At 39.0% G+C, this 13,297-nt stretch overlaps 2 protein-coding genes across 3 annotated transcripts in view; one reads left to right on the forward strand and one right to left on the reverse strand.

Moving 5' to 3' along the window:
* The window catches only part of stxbp1a (syntaxin binding protein 1a), a 44,800-nt gene extending 37,316 nt beyond the window's left edge, over positions 1-7,484 (reverse strand). Inside the window, exon 1 of one of the 2 annotated variants that reach the window (XM_084745466.1) lies at positions 7,351-7,484. In XM_084745466.1, the coding sequence (XP_084601592.1) occupies positions 7,351-7,387 (37 nt within the window). In that variant the 5' untranslated portion in view covers positions 7,388-7,484. The remainder of the gene's footprint in view (positions 1-7,350) is intronic. The other variant, XM_084745467.1, reaches the window with a different exon arrangement.
* A 2,642-nt stretch (positions 7,485-10,126) lies between these two features.
* The window catches only part of niban2a (niban apoptosis regulator 2a), a 41,731-nt gene continuing 38,560 nt past the window's right edge, over positions 10,127-13,297 (forward strand). Inside the window, exon 1 of the mRNA XM_084745585.1 lies at positions 10,127-10,196. Within this exon, the coding sequence (XP_084601711.1) occupies positions 10,142-10,196 (55 nt within the window). The 5' untranslated portion in view covers positions 10,127-10,141. The remainder of the gene's footprint in view (positions 10,197-13,297) is intronic.

Here is a 13,297-nt window from a genome sequence, read left to right on the forward strand (position 1 = left end):
GTATGCAAAGGGAGGATGGAGAGGGCAGAGCGGTCACGTGCTGCAGAGAGGAGTGGGAGGAGGAGGATGTCTGCCAGCTCTGACACAGCACTCTTCCTCAGTGAAAGAGAAGGGGAATTCATTAAGATTATGAGCCACTGTAACCCTGCATTAGGAAGCTCTATTTCAGCCAGCCCTTCATGCTCCGTAACCACGGCGACATGACATTTCGCCATGGACTTATTTGGGAGTGTGTCTGTGCAGGATGTGTATTTGTTGTGTGTTTTACGGAGGCCCAGAGGCAGCAGGCACTGCGTCAGACGCTGAACCCAGACGAGTGTGCGGTGCTCTGGTTCAGTGATGCTTCCAAGGTCAGTGGAAGGCTGTGTGTGTGTGTGTGTGCGTGCGTGCGTGTGTGTGTGTGTGTGTGCGTGTGTGCAGCTAAGTGCATGCATGTGTCCTTCTCTGTTTCCATTTCACCTTTCTCCTTCTTTCTTATCTTCTACCCAAGCCTACACTGAGAGGACTGACTACACCCCATTCTGCTTCCAGATACTTCCAGGGAAGAGTGAACTCATCACAACCACTAAGACACATAAAGGAATAGTTCAACATTTTGGGAAATGAGCTTATTTACTTTCTTTCAAAGAGGAAAATGAGAGGATCAGTCCCACATCTGTTTGTTATGTATGGAGCTAGAGTCAGGTTGAGGTAGCCTCACTTAGCATAAAAACTGGACAAAAGGGGGAAACAGATTGGCTTGCTTTTTCCATAGATCAAAATAAACTATACCAACTAGTGTTGTTGTGATTCTGGACTTTCTAATTTCGCTACAATATCTTGATACTGATATTTAATACTATTTTTCAGTATGAAAAATTGACTCACATTGAGGGCATATCTTTTTTTTTATATAATTGTTATTAAAATATAACAAGTCAGCACTGTAAATAAGTGAGAGGTCAGTTGTTGGAGCTGTCAGAGAGAAGACAGAGCAAGAAAGTGCAGCTTGTACCAGAGTACTGATACTGCAAAAAAAAAAAAAGTTTAAATACATATAATAAATATTCAGTATCAATATTTATCATTATTTTGATATTTCTGACAACATGCAGTTTTACAGAAATACATCCAATGAACTGCTGCACCTGGTCAATGCAGTGGATTCACCCAGAGAACAACCTGCAGGCAGCAAACCTTTCCCACGACCTTCTAAATTGTGGGAGTGTTTTAGACAGAGATGCAACAGTATGTTTCTGATATTTGGCTTGTTACAGCAGTACAACTACTCTGCAGGAGCACCTGAAGTGAAACACAAGAGCGCTTTGTCAAGCAGCACTGTCATGTTTATTTTTTAACTCCACCCAATCATGATATATTAGGATTATGAAGACATGGAAAATGTTTGATAGTAGTCACTTGTGATTCATTTTCTAAAGGTTCCCCAGCAGAATGTTTCTCAATAGATACATGGTTACTTGAATTCTCCAGTGTTCTTGGTATGGAGCTGATATGATAAGTCATACAACTTTTTGAACTGGGACCAAATTGGGACCATTTCAGTTATTTTCCTCATCCCACACTGATGAAAAAACACAGTTGCCAGTGACAATCTGAACTACAGATTACTCCAGCGATTAAATAAATCCATGTCAAAACCTATTTAAGTATTAAATCAAGTACTTAAGTAAAAATACTGATTCTCCAGTTGAGGGAAAGGCTTCCCTGAATACTGATTAAATTATTACATTAATATGGTCTATTGAAAAGGGTGGACATTAGATAAACTTTAAAATATGGCACAATTATCATTATTTTACTGTTCTTTATGTCTATTTTAAGGGTGTGTGCTATTTCTTTTGGGTAGATTAAATGACATATTAATCAAGTAAAAAAAGGAATCAGTAGAGTAATCTCTAAATTAGTCAACTATCCAAAAAAATGCTTGATCAACTGTTTAAAAGATAATCATTAGGTGTAGCCCTAATAACAAAAATGCAGAGACAACAATTTATGGTTTTAAAGGGAGTTATACTGTATGTTGAAGCTACCTAGCTTATCAAGTAGCAGCATTTCCAGCTATAGCGCAGGTTTCCACATACAATCCAAGTGACAGGTTTTGATTTTGTTCTCCGTACAGGAACAACAAAAGCAAATCTGGCAACCTCATGACGTGACGTCACGACTCTGGGAAGCTGCATAGTCACTGGCTTTTGTTTGGCAACGAACTGAACTTTGGACAGAGCCAGGCTAGCGGATCCCCTGTATACTTCCAGTTTATATGCTAAGCTAGGCTATTTACATCTTGACACAAGCTCTGTACTAAACACACAAACATGACAATGATATCAATTTCCTGTCTCATTCTTTGCAAGAAATTGAATGAGTAAATTTCCCAAAATGCCAAACTAGAACTTTAATGTTTTCAACGTCTCAGCAGACAAATTAAGGAACAACAATACTATTAATTTTTAAGCTCCAGTTTTCTGTCCTACTTAGAACTCAACTGGCACATTTCAGCACAAACTTTGCATTGTTTCCTTTTTTCAGTTCAGCTCCACCTCTGTGTTCACTTAATCCTTCACACATGAGAACAGCAACAACATTAATCACTAAGATCAGCTGACACATGGTGTCAGAAGGAAAGAATGAAAAATTGTATGTTCAGGGTGGAATCGCAGTTCAATAGACCTTTTTCACTATTTCATGTCAAAATGGCTGCCGTGAAAAGGGTCTGTAAGAGCCGCCGATGAAATGTTCTGTTTAATGGGTTTAAATCAGTGATCATGTCATTGCAGACTGTTGTTTCTCTATCTTCACTTCAGCTGAACAGCCATATTTTGACTCTGAAGCAGACAATCACATCACTTTTTACCTCTTATGCAACTAAAGCGTAATGATTAATACTGTATGTAAATCACTGAATGTGCAGGATGAACCTCATGATCTGGTACACCTGGCATTAAAATCGGATCTGTATCCCGATTTGTTATCCAGGTTCTTGTACAGATTGTGTTTACACATACCTAAGATCACACACTGTGATCCAGAGTTCCTCTAGATGGAATCAGTCAGATCTGATCACATTCTGATCACGAAGCATTTTACACCTCGCATTAACACACGATTTTTCTCTTATGGATAATGTATCCGGAAATAGATCGCATATTAATACCAGGTGTAAACAGGGTGTAAACTGCCTGTAGGTGTGAATGTGAGTGTGTGTCAGCCGTGTGATAAACTGGCAACCTGTCCAGGGTGTACCCTGCCTCCCGCTTAATGTTAGCTGGGAAAGGCTCCAGCATCCCGTGACCATAATTTTAGAACTGAAACAGCACACTTTATTTAAAAAAGACAAAGGGGATAACTTTCTGAGGACATGGGAACTTTATGGGCCATCTACCCATCCTGGTTAGATGTGTTTTGATTCTATGTAGAAAAGAGACATTTGTATTTATACTTTAAGTGTTATTTCTGCTTGTTTATTTGTTTGTTCAATTATTAAAATAGATAAAGAAATAACTGAGAAAAAAACAAGTAGTATCTTGATTCCTAAGATATATATTTCAGTCGATTAGCCAAAAACTTAAATTCTCATGTTGCTGCTTTATCTAGCTACTTTCTTACTTAAATTTCCCCAAAATCTACTGCAGTATACCACTATAGCAGTTTTATGATAGGAAATTATGTATTCTATGATACAAGATTTTATCCATAATAACACCCTGCTTCTTGAGAAATACAAATAGACAGAATAACATGAACACATACACAATACTGAGACCCAGTTCAATGACCCTATATGCATTAAACTGTACACTGCACACCTCCTAAATGTCAAAAACAGAATTTGTTTCTTTTTAATCACTGACTTGCAGTTTACAGCTTCTCTCTCAGCTTCATCAGCACCAATCTGAGTTAAATATCTAGCAGCTCAGGTTATTGCTGCTGGCTGCTGGGATCCTCATTGTTCAGCTTTATTTTCCTTCTGTTGCTCTGTGGGACTGATGCTCATATACAGTCATTGAAAGGGGAGAGCGAAGCTCTTGCTCGCTGCCCATCCCCCCCCTCCTTCATCCTGGCTACATCCACTGCTGCAGAGAGGACCCACGGTGGTGTCGCCCTCCCTCTTCTGCCCCCACCACCTCCAGCTCCACCAATCCCATCCCAGCTCCACCTCAGCCAAACAGAGCGCAGGTGTTGCCTGCTGCGTCCCTGCCTTCACCTACAGGGAGACGTGCACGAGTGTTTACACTGTTCTGGAAAAGACTCGACACCGAGAGGCTGCGTGTGTGACTGCCTTTAGTTTTACTAACTGGGTTATGTAATTGCCAGTCACAAGGCCCAAGTAATTAAATAATACAGAAGACACTAGAATATTTGGCATGTGAAGCTGGATTGTGTCATGCTGTAGGTGTGCAGATGATGTTTTATGGTTTTAAATTTTAAAAAATGCTGTCATATTACTGAAAAATCTTCTACCACAATATAGTATTTAACCAAGCAATATTTTCTCATCCCCCTATTACAAAAATCTCCACTCACTGCACAGCAGCGCTGCCCAATAATCCAGTTATATCAGTGAAATCTTATTGTGACAATATGATCATAAAATGTTACTGACTTAGAGCTGCAAGTAAATATTTTCATTAACAATTAGTTAGTTGATCATTTTCTTGATTAAGCAATTGGTTTTTTTGTCTAAAAAATGTCAATCACTGTTTCCCAAAGATGATAATGATTAATGCTATTTCATTAATAAAATCAAAGATTCCAAGCAAATGAATTCAAGACTAACAAAAAGAATCGATAAATGTATTGGTTAAGATGTGATGGTTTTTGTCCAATAACTATGTAATGCAGTTCATTCTAGGGCTGCAATGACTATTTTCATTGTTGATTAATCTGTTGATTAGTTTCTCTATTAATTGATTAGTTTGTTTGGTCCATAAAAAGCACAAGATGACGTCCTCAAATGTCTTGCTTTGTCCTCAACCCAAATATATTCAGTTCACTGTCATAGAAAAAAAAATAAGCCAGAAAATATTCACGTTTGAGAAACTGAAATCAGAGATTTTTTTCTTAAAAAATGACTCAAAACAATTGACTGATTATCAAAATAGTTGGTGATTAACAGCTAATCGATTAATCCACTAATCACTGCAGCCCTACTCACAGTAATACTAACCATATTATAACACCAGACCAAACAAAATTTTCTAATCACCTATTTAAAAAATCCGCTCTAACGCCACAGCAGGACGGCTCAATAATTTAGCATTATCAATGGAATCTTATCATGACAGTATGATCATATAATATTGCTAACTGATTGCTAAGCATGAGACACATGAAGATGGTGGACAGTGGAATGAAGTTAAGTGAACATAGATTTGATCACTGTGTGAAGCTGACTTTGACTGTACAGACTATATTATGAATGGAAAGTATTTTTTACACATAACTTCATATCTAGGCTGCACAATGTGTAAAACTGCAATACGTGATATGATTAGTGGGAATGCATTCATTCTTGCATCACAATTCTGCACTATTAAAACCACGATGATGTGACATTTGTTGGGGTCTGTGCCAAACAAACATGTTTTCTTACATCTGGAGAGCAAGATTTGTAAACCAGAGCATCTCTGCAGCACCACAGTACCTCATTTTGTCACAAATTTTTCCTTTGTCAAAACACTACAGGTTCTGCTATTTGGATATTACACTATATATTACACAATACATTATATTTACTTAATATAATATTATATTTTACTCTTGGCTTCAACCTGATTTGACATTTTTAGATTTGTAATCATCGGTGGTTGAGGCTCAACTCTTGCTCCATGTGGGAGGTCTGATTCCCAGCCAAAGCACGAACCTTTTCATCTTCCATTATATCAGAGCAGAGAAATACTGTAACTCTGTGAGACTGACTGAGGATGCGTATCTGTGCTTGTGATTGGGTGGGGTGAGGAGATGGGGGCCCAAAAAATGTGCGGCAGGACACATGACAAAGGCGATACACTCCTGATCCTGATAGACATTTAGAGATTCAGCAATTTTACTGGCCGAGAGTGAGACATAGAGTGGCAGTGCGTGGATTTCTGTAGTGAAATGTAAAGCAGAATCAATAATCTGAACAGCAGATATCAAATGAAGCAGATCCTGCAGCACGGGCAGGGCACGATACCGAGAATGAGGAGAGGGTGCAGCAGAAGAAATGATTTGAAACGTGGCTTCGCATTAAGAGGTCTCTATGCGTCTTTACTTTACTCCGCAGGACTGTCTGACATTATCACGACCACCAACACTTGCACCCAGTTGACCCTGCTGAGGAGCATCGAGCTGCGCCTCCATGTTCAGGCCTGCATCAGCACCACACACACACACACACACACACGCTGGTACATCAGCCCAAATAAATGAGTGTAAATGACAGAATCAGATAGTGAGCAGCGGAGTCTGCAGCGTCCTGATGATACAGGATTATTACACAGACTGGGTTTGATCGGTTGGCGCACAGCCAGTAAAGGGAACGATGATGAGGATGATGATGATGATGAAAGGCCATTGGCCGATCGTTACTGGACGGTAGCTTGTGGACAGATAATGCGGAATTTCGTGCGTAAAGGCCTTTTTTAGGCAACTTTCCGCCATTAACGTGCAGCAGAGCTGACAGCAGCGTGATTGACGCGCTCAGGTGGAGAAAGGGTGTTTTACGCAACCGATTCCTGCTCCATCAGAGGGGTGAGGCACTGCACAAATCAGGGAATCCCACGGATGGAGAGTGTTAATCGCCAGTCACGTTACAGCCAGTTACACTGTATGAAATTATTGGCTATAATTAGCTAGTCAAGACGTGAGAAGCAGACGTCTGCAGCATCTTACAGAACATTATTATAATAACCACAGTTTATGTTGCAGCGCAGATTATTCCTGAAATAAACGCTGGTTGAGACTAAAAGGGCGTATGTGGGCTACATCTGCCTTCAGGCTTTCTGCATCCTTGCCTACGTTATCTATCAGCGGGCTAATCACCGCCTGTTTAAGCCATTTTCACGTCTCGGGCGCTTGAAACACAAATTGCGCATCCGCAGCGCAGGAGCCCAGAGAGACGAGGCAAGCCTCTGCAGGTTACCTCCAGCTCCCTCACTGCACGGCTCTGCTTTACAACAAGATACAATGGAACACCAACAGCACCACCTTCATCATCATCATCATCATCATCACGGAGCTGCACGAGCTGACATCCGCATCCTGCAAAAAAAAAAAAAAAAACACACACACGCAAACACACAAGCGTATGTGGGCGCACAGCGGAGCATCTTCTCACATTTAGAGCTAAATAATAAAAAATAATCTTACTTTCGCCGACCACCGCCTTTAATCCGATAGGTGCCATGATGCTGCTGAGTGTAGGACTGAGTGTTCACCCTCTGCTTCCTCCCCCTCTCTCCTCTCTCTCACCTCACAGCGCTGCGGAGGAGCCTCCACTTGGAAACGTCACTGCGTATCCTTCCGCATCATCCTCTCATTGGTGGTGGTGGACGATCGGCTACAACTGCAAGTTATTAGCTTCAACAACTGCTCACTGTACAGCATTGTACCAGTTCTTTAATCCCTAATCAATTAATCCATATATTATTAAGACACCAGGAAAGATATTTTACAGAACTTTACAGAAAACTGCCCTTCGTGTAATAAAATGAGTATGTATAATCACTGAGGAGATGAAAAGCCATAATCATCTGTGTCATGTGTGTAGTTTTACTGTGTTTGGTTTAAATGGTGATATTGTTTTCATGTTTGGAGATTATTGGGCTCTAATTAATGGTTATTGTCATCATCATCATCATCATTTCCTGGTTCTAAGGGCTGCATTACAGTAAAGAGATCTTTTATTTGCCTTTAGCCACTTTGTCATTATATTCACATTACTGGCGATTATTATCAAAAATCTCATTCTGTTAAAATTTTGTGAAAGCACCAATAGTCAGTATTGATACTGATATAATGACACAATATCCATATCAGTGTACTTGGTCAAAAATATTGTGATATTTGTTTTTGTCCATATCACAACAGTGAAAGTTCCCAGAGCCTAGTGTGACATCTGCAGCTTAGTTTCTCTGAAAAAGCAAAGCCAAAATATATTCAGTTTATTTAGTTTATAATAAAGACAAAAACAGAAAACTCTGAGAGGATGAGTTTTCATTTTTCCATGATAAATAAAAACAATGAAAACAAAAAAATATATATATATTTTATGACTGTAACAGATGCTTTTCACGGCAGCCACTTTGACACAAATATTTAGTTAAACAGAGGTGTTACCAGTGATGCTAATTAAGGTCCGGTTTCATTTAGGTTAAACAGACTGCTATCATGCATGTTGGCTCACTGGAGGGTAACAGGAATTCATTAGTATCACTGGTAACACCTATGTTTACCCAACTATTTCAGATCAATATGGCTGCTGTGAAAAAGGTCTGTTGTTGCTGATTTTTAGGTTGATCCACTAACTAATAGTACTAGCCGTGACTATTGCTGTTACTGTATGAGGAATAATACCATGTACATGTTATTCACTCATAGTTCTCTGATAGTTAATATGGGTAATAAGAATATTAGGAGAATAATGGCTTTCACACTGAATTTGGCATTAATCAGGGAGAAAACTGTCAGTGGCCTAAGATTATAATGGGCCCCACTGCATGCAGTTTACTAGTTATGAATCACTCACACATACACACACACACAGCAAATTAGGCATATATATATATATATATATGTATATATATATATATATATATATATATATATATATATATATATATATATATATATATATATATATATATATATGTATATAACCAACAATGTGTTGGATTTTACAGTTGAATGAGTTAGCCAACTTGTTAGTCTTGAAAGATTTTGCACCTAACTTGGTACCTCATCTCATCACATTATGAAACTTGACATTGGAAAACATCAACATATGAATATCACCCAGCAGTCATAATTGCATGTCTGTATGTGACAAAAAGCCACAGAAAGTAAGACATTCTGCATTTAACTGAACAGTTTATTTACAGTTTTGTAGAATAAATCTGGGATTTTGTTGTAAATTGATAGATTATTTTTATTTCAATAAAATATAGATATAAATATAGCAAATGGCTTCTTTTAATATAACAGTTCTTCTCTGAACACAGGTGTATTTTGGATGTCTGAAGGAGGATCTGAACCAGTTGCAAGGGCCCAACCAAAAGTCTGGTATATTTACATTCCTGAATACTGCGAATCTTTCTACTACTAAAGGCTGAATTATTTCATACCACTTGTTATGTGAGCATCATTTATTATTAAAAAAAAATAGTGACTGAATTTGTGATTTTTTCACTGTGATGAAAGACATCAGTGAGGTTCTCTGCAGTGGACACTGGTCCATCGCAATATTACAAAAAGCCCACAAGGGGGCAGCATGTATCTATGCGCAGGACAACACTGGGCATCATGGAAAACTTCCTCAGTGCAAAAGCTCATAGTTTTCAAACTTACTTTGGATTTCAGAAGTAGTATTAGAATTAATTAAATGTATTATTTGAGATTTAGACATACAGAATGAGAGTGATCTTTACCTACAGCAGATTGGTATTTTGAATGTCATATTAATAAGTCATAAATCTAACACTATATAACGTCTGTCCAGGCTGCACACATAACTAACACTCTGACAGAGTGCATAGTGAATCTGCTGTTCCTCTATTAAGCTCCTGGTTCTGGCCACACCCTTGGCAGGGCCGACTGAACACGTTGGACCAGTGATGACTCCCAGAGGGTGTGTCCTGCCACTGTGAACCAGACCAGTGTTCACCTCCTCCTCCTCCTCCTCCTCCTCACCGGCGGGGGAGTAGTAACCTCGCCTCAGTCAGTCAGTCAGTCAGTCAGTCCTCCTCCTCTGGACTGTGGAGACACCCAGCAGCAGCAGCAGCAGCAGCAGCAGAGACAGTGCGTCTCTCGGGACAGAAGAGAAGCGTTGTTTCCCCCTCCAGCGGATATTTGAGACTGCTGGAAATATCAACAACACCTATTTAATTTCTCTTTGAGTACAACCTGTAAGCAGCCCGGATACCTGTGAGGCTCACCTGTGACCATGGGGGACGTGGTTTCCTCTCACCTGGATGAGAGCAGGAGGGAGATGATTACAGGTAAGAGAGGAGGAGTGACCCAGCTGCTGCTCAGGGACGAAAGCAGACCGTTTCCCACAGTCTGAAGTTCCTTAAACGTTGTTTTATTTATATCCAAACCTGCACTAAAACTTTCATAAAAGTTTATAACAACTTATTGGAGCTTTTAAATCCTTATTACACCGCTATTACATAATCCATTACATATATTTTGAAAAGTTAATCATCATTCACTGAAATTCCAATGCGCTGATTTGTTTTGCTTTCATAGACTCATGCAGCATCAGCAAATTCAGTGAAAGTGAAGCTATCTTTTAGAGCTGCAATGATTAGTTGATTATTCAATTCGTTGTCAACTATTCTGATCACTGATTGATCAGTTTAAGTCATTTTTAAAGGAAAAAAAAGTCAAAATTCTCTGATTTCATCACAAGGAAACTGAATATTTTGTGGTTTCTTTATGACAGTAAACTGAATATCTGAATATTTTGGACAAAACAAGACATATGAAGGCATCACCTTGGGGTTTTGAATACAGTGATCAACATTTTTCACCCTTTTATGGACCAAACAACTAGTCGATTAATCAAGTAAAACGCTGAAAGATTAATCAATAATGAAAATAATTGGCAGTTGCAGCCCTTCTATCATTATGTTCAACATGTCTACAGGTCCTAAATATCTTATCTGGTTTTCTTTCTCTTTTTTGCCAGAACTGTCTGAAAACTAATGGGTTATATATAAAAAAAATATTTTGTTCAGACTGTATGTGAAGTTAAAATACATTCAAATGCACTGTTACTCCCAGGGTTGTATTTAGTCATTTTGGGGCCTGAGGCAAACTTTTTTAATCCCTGACTAAATATAAGTCATAAAAATAAACTTTTATTTATGGCGGAGTGCTGAGGATGACTTGAGGAGACTCACAGCCTCAGGGAAGAAGCTGTTCTGAAGTCTGGTGGTACAGTGGTGGATACTTCTGTATCTCTTGACAGATGTCAGCAGGGTGAACAGGCTGTGGCTGGGGTGGGTATTGTCTTTTAGTATGTTCTCGATTCCTCCTTCTTCCAGCACCTCTGGGGTAGGTTTGCTTCTTTTTTTTTGAAAGTCTTGTGAATTAGACATTCTGATGCCATTTTAGCATATAGACTTTTAGAAAGACACAATTATTAGCAAAAAAAAATTACAGAACTTAACCTTAAGTTGAGGCATTTTATGGGGCTCTTTGTAGCTTGGGGTCTAAGGCAATTGCCAGCCTTTGCCTAATGGTGAGTCCCCCCTTGGTTCTGCTGACTAGAGCCCGACCGATATCATCCTCCTGATATTGTCCTATCACAGCTGTATCGGTCTATATCATTATTGGCACATATGTTGTCCGATATGCGTTTCTGTGAAAAGTTTTCTTTTTAACATAACATGATGCAGATTATTTTTATTTGCTTGCTTAATAGACAGCATTTTATGTATATTTTATCATTTTCTTAATTCAGGTTTAAAGGAGCAATCTGTAACAACTGCACATCCAAAAATGCTGTCTAAACTACCGTCCAACTAGCGAGATGAGCCAAATGTTAAATAGGTTAAAATCCTATGTAATATAAAATCTATTGTTGAAGCAAGTTGTTTCTCACAGCCACGCCCCCCTCAGACTTGAGGAAGCTCAGACAGGCTGCAGAAACACTGCAGGAGCACAGGACAAGCACAATAATGAGAATAACAAGCAATGACGAATACTATACTGTTTCTTGATCAGCTGTCTATAACTGTCAGTTTTCTGTTGATGTAAGGTTAAGCACATTATCCTGAAAACAAAAGCCAACTCTTTTACACACTCTGGAGTTTGAGTCCAGTGACTGCCTCCTTTACTGCCTGCCAGACTCCATGAACATATTGCTCAATTTAACAGCTCTAAACATCTACTCCTCTCTACAACATTTCTTACAACTCTTTAAGAGACATTCACTCATTCTGCAAACATTCAGCATTAATTTGAACTCTTATTCATGTGGAACGGCCATATAGAAACTGCTATTATGGCCTGAAATGGAAATTTCAAAGGAGGACACCATGATTGTAGTGTTGAAGAAGAAACGAGTCTTTCAGCTTCAGCTTCTGATGTTATATTATGGTCATTTTATGATTTATTACAGTAACGTCGTCGTAGGTAAAGTTGTAAGTTACAGATTTCTGCTTTAAACACTTTTGAGGGATCATTGTAAAAAAAAATGTGTTTATGTATATATTCTATATTTTGTATAATATAATTTTTACAAACAGTATCAACCGATATATTAAAATCTTTTTATCGTTAATATCAGTATCTGCATCTGCCCCAAAGGGCCCTCCGTTTTTAATACAAGCAATTCCCTTGCAGTAAGTGTCACCTTCCACCTGTTTTTTTTTTTCTAGGACAAAGCCTCTCATTTATATCAGTGCATTGTTGTTACTTTGCTCTCCTTGAAGAGTTCTCCCCTGAATCCCATCTCTGCTGCAGGCCTATTCCTCTCTGAGATAATAAGTAGGTTTCCCAAAGGGGAGCATGTTTGTATAAGTTTGGGACTGACTGCTATTTAAGTCTCAGATTGCTCCAGCCTCCCACTGTGAACTGTGCAGGTCTGTGTGATTATTCCAACAAGGCATGGGGGCAGAGGGAAGAGGAGGAACAGTCAGTGCAGAGGCTGAAACACTTTCATGAGGCTGTAGATGCTTTCTTGAAATTATAACACTGTCACTGCTAGATTAAAATTATCAATGCATCCAAGGTGCAAAAAAACAACTCAGGAAAAGGGAAAAAGTAGCTCATTTTTATTTTCCAGTAGGAGTTTGGATCCTCCAGACTTGCGATTTGTAGGAACTGTTGTTTAGGATGTTCTTCAGGATTGTAATTGTGTTTGTGTGCGTCTGCTGGCAGGCGTACTTGCATGAGGAAACCACTTCTGGAAAACCAAACATTATGTCCTTGAGGTCCAGAGACTCAAGTTTCTTTGTTGTTGTTGTTGTCGTTGGATTTTGTGAACCGGACGGAGAAATACTCTCAGAGACAGATTAAAATAGGAAGAATAACATTGTTAGAAGTTGCCATCATCGAGTTTTGGACTGTTGGCCTGACAAAACAAGCAATT

Source organism: Lutjanus erythropterus, chromosome 20 (assembly GCF_056507025.1).
Source record: "Lutjanus erythropterus isolate fLutEry1 chromosome 20, fLutEry1.hap2, whole genome shotgun sequence".
NCBI lineage: Eukaryota > Metazoa > Chordata > Actinopteri > Lutjaniformes > Lutjanidae > Lutjanus > Lutjanus erythropterus.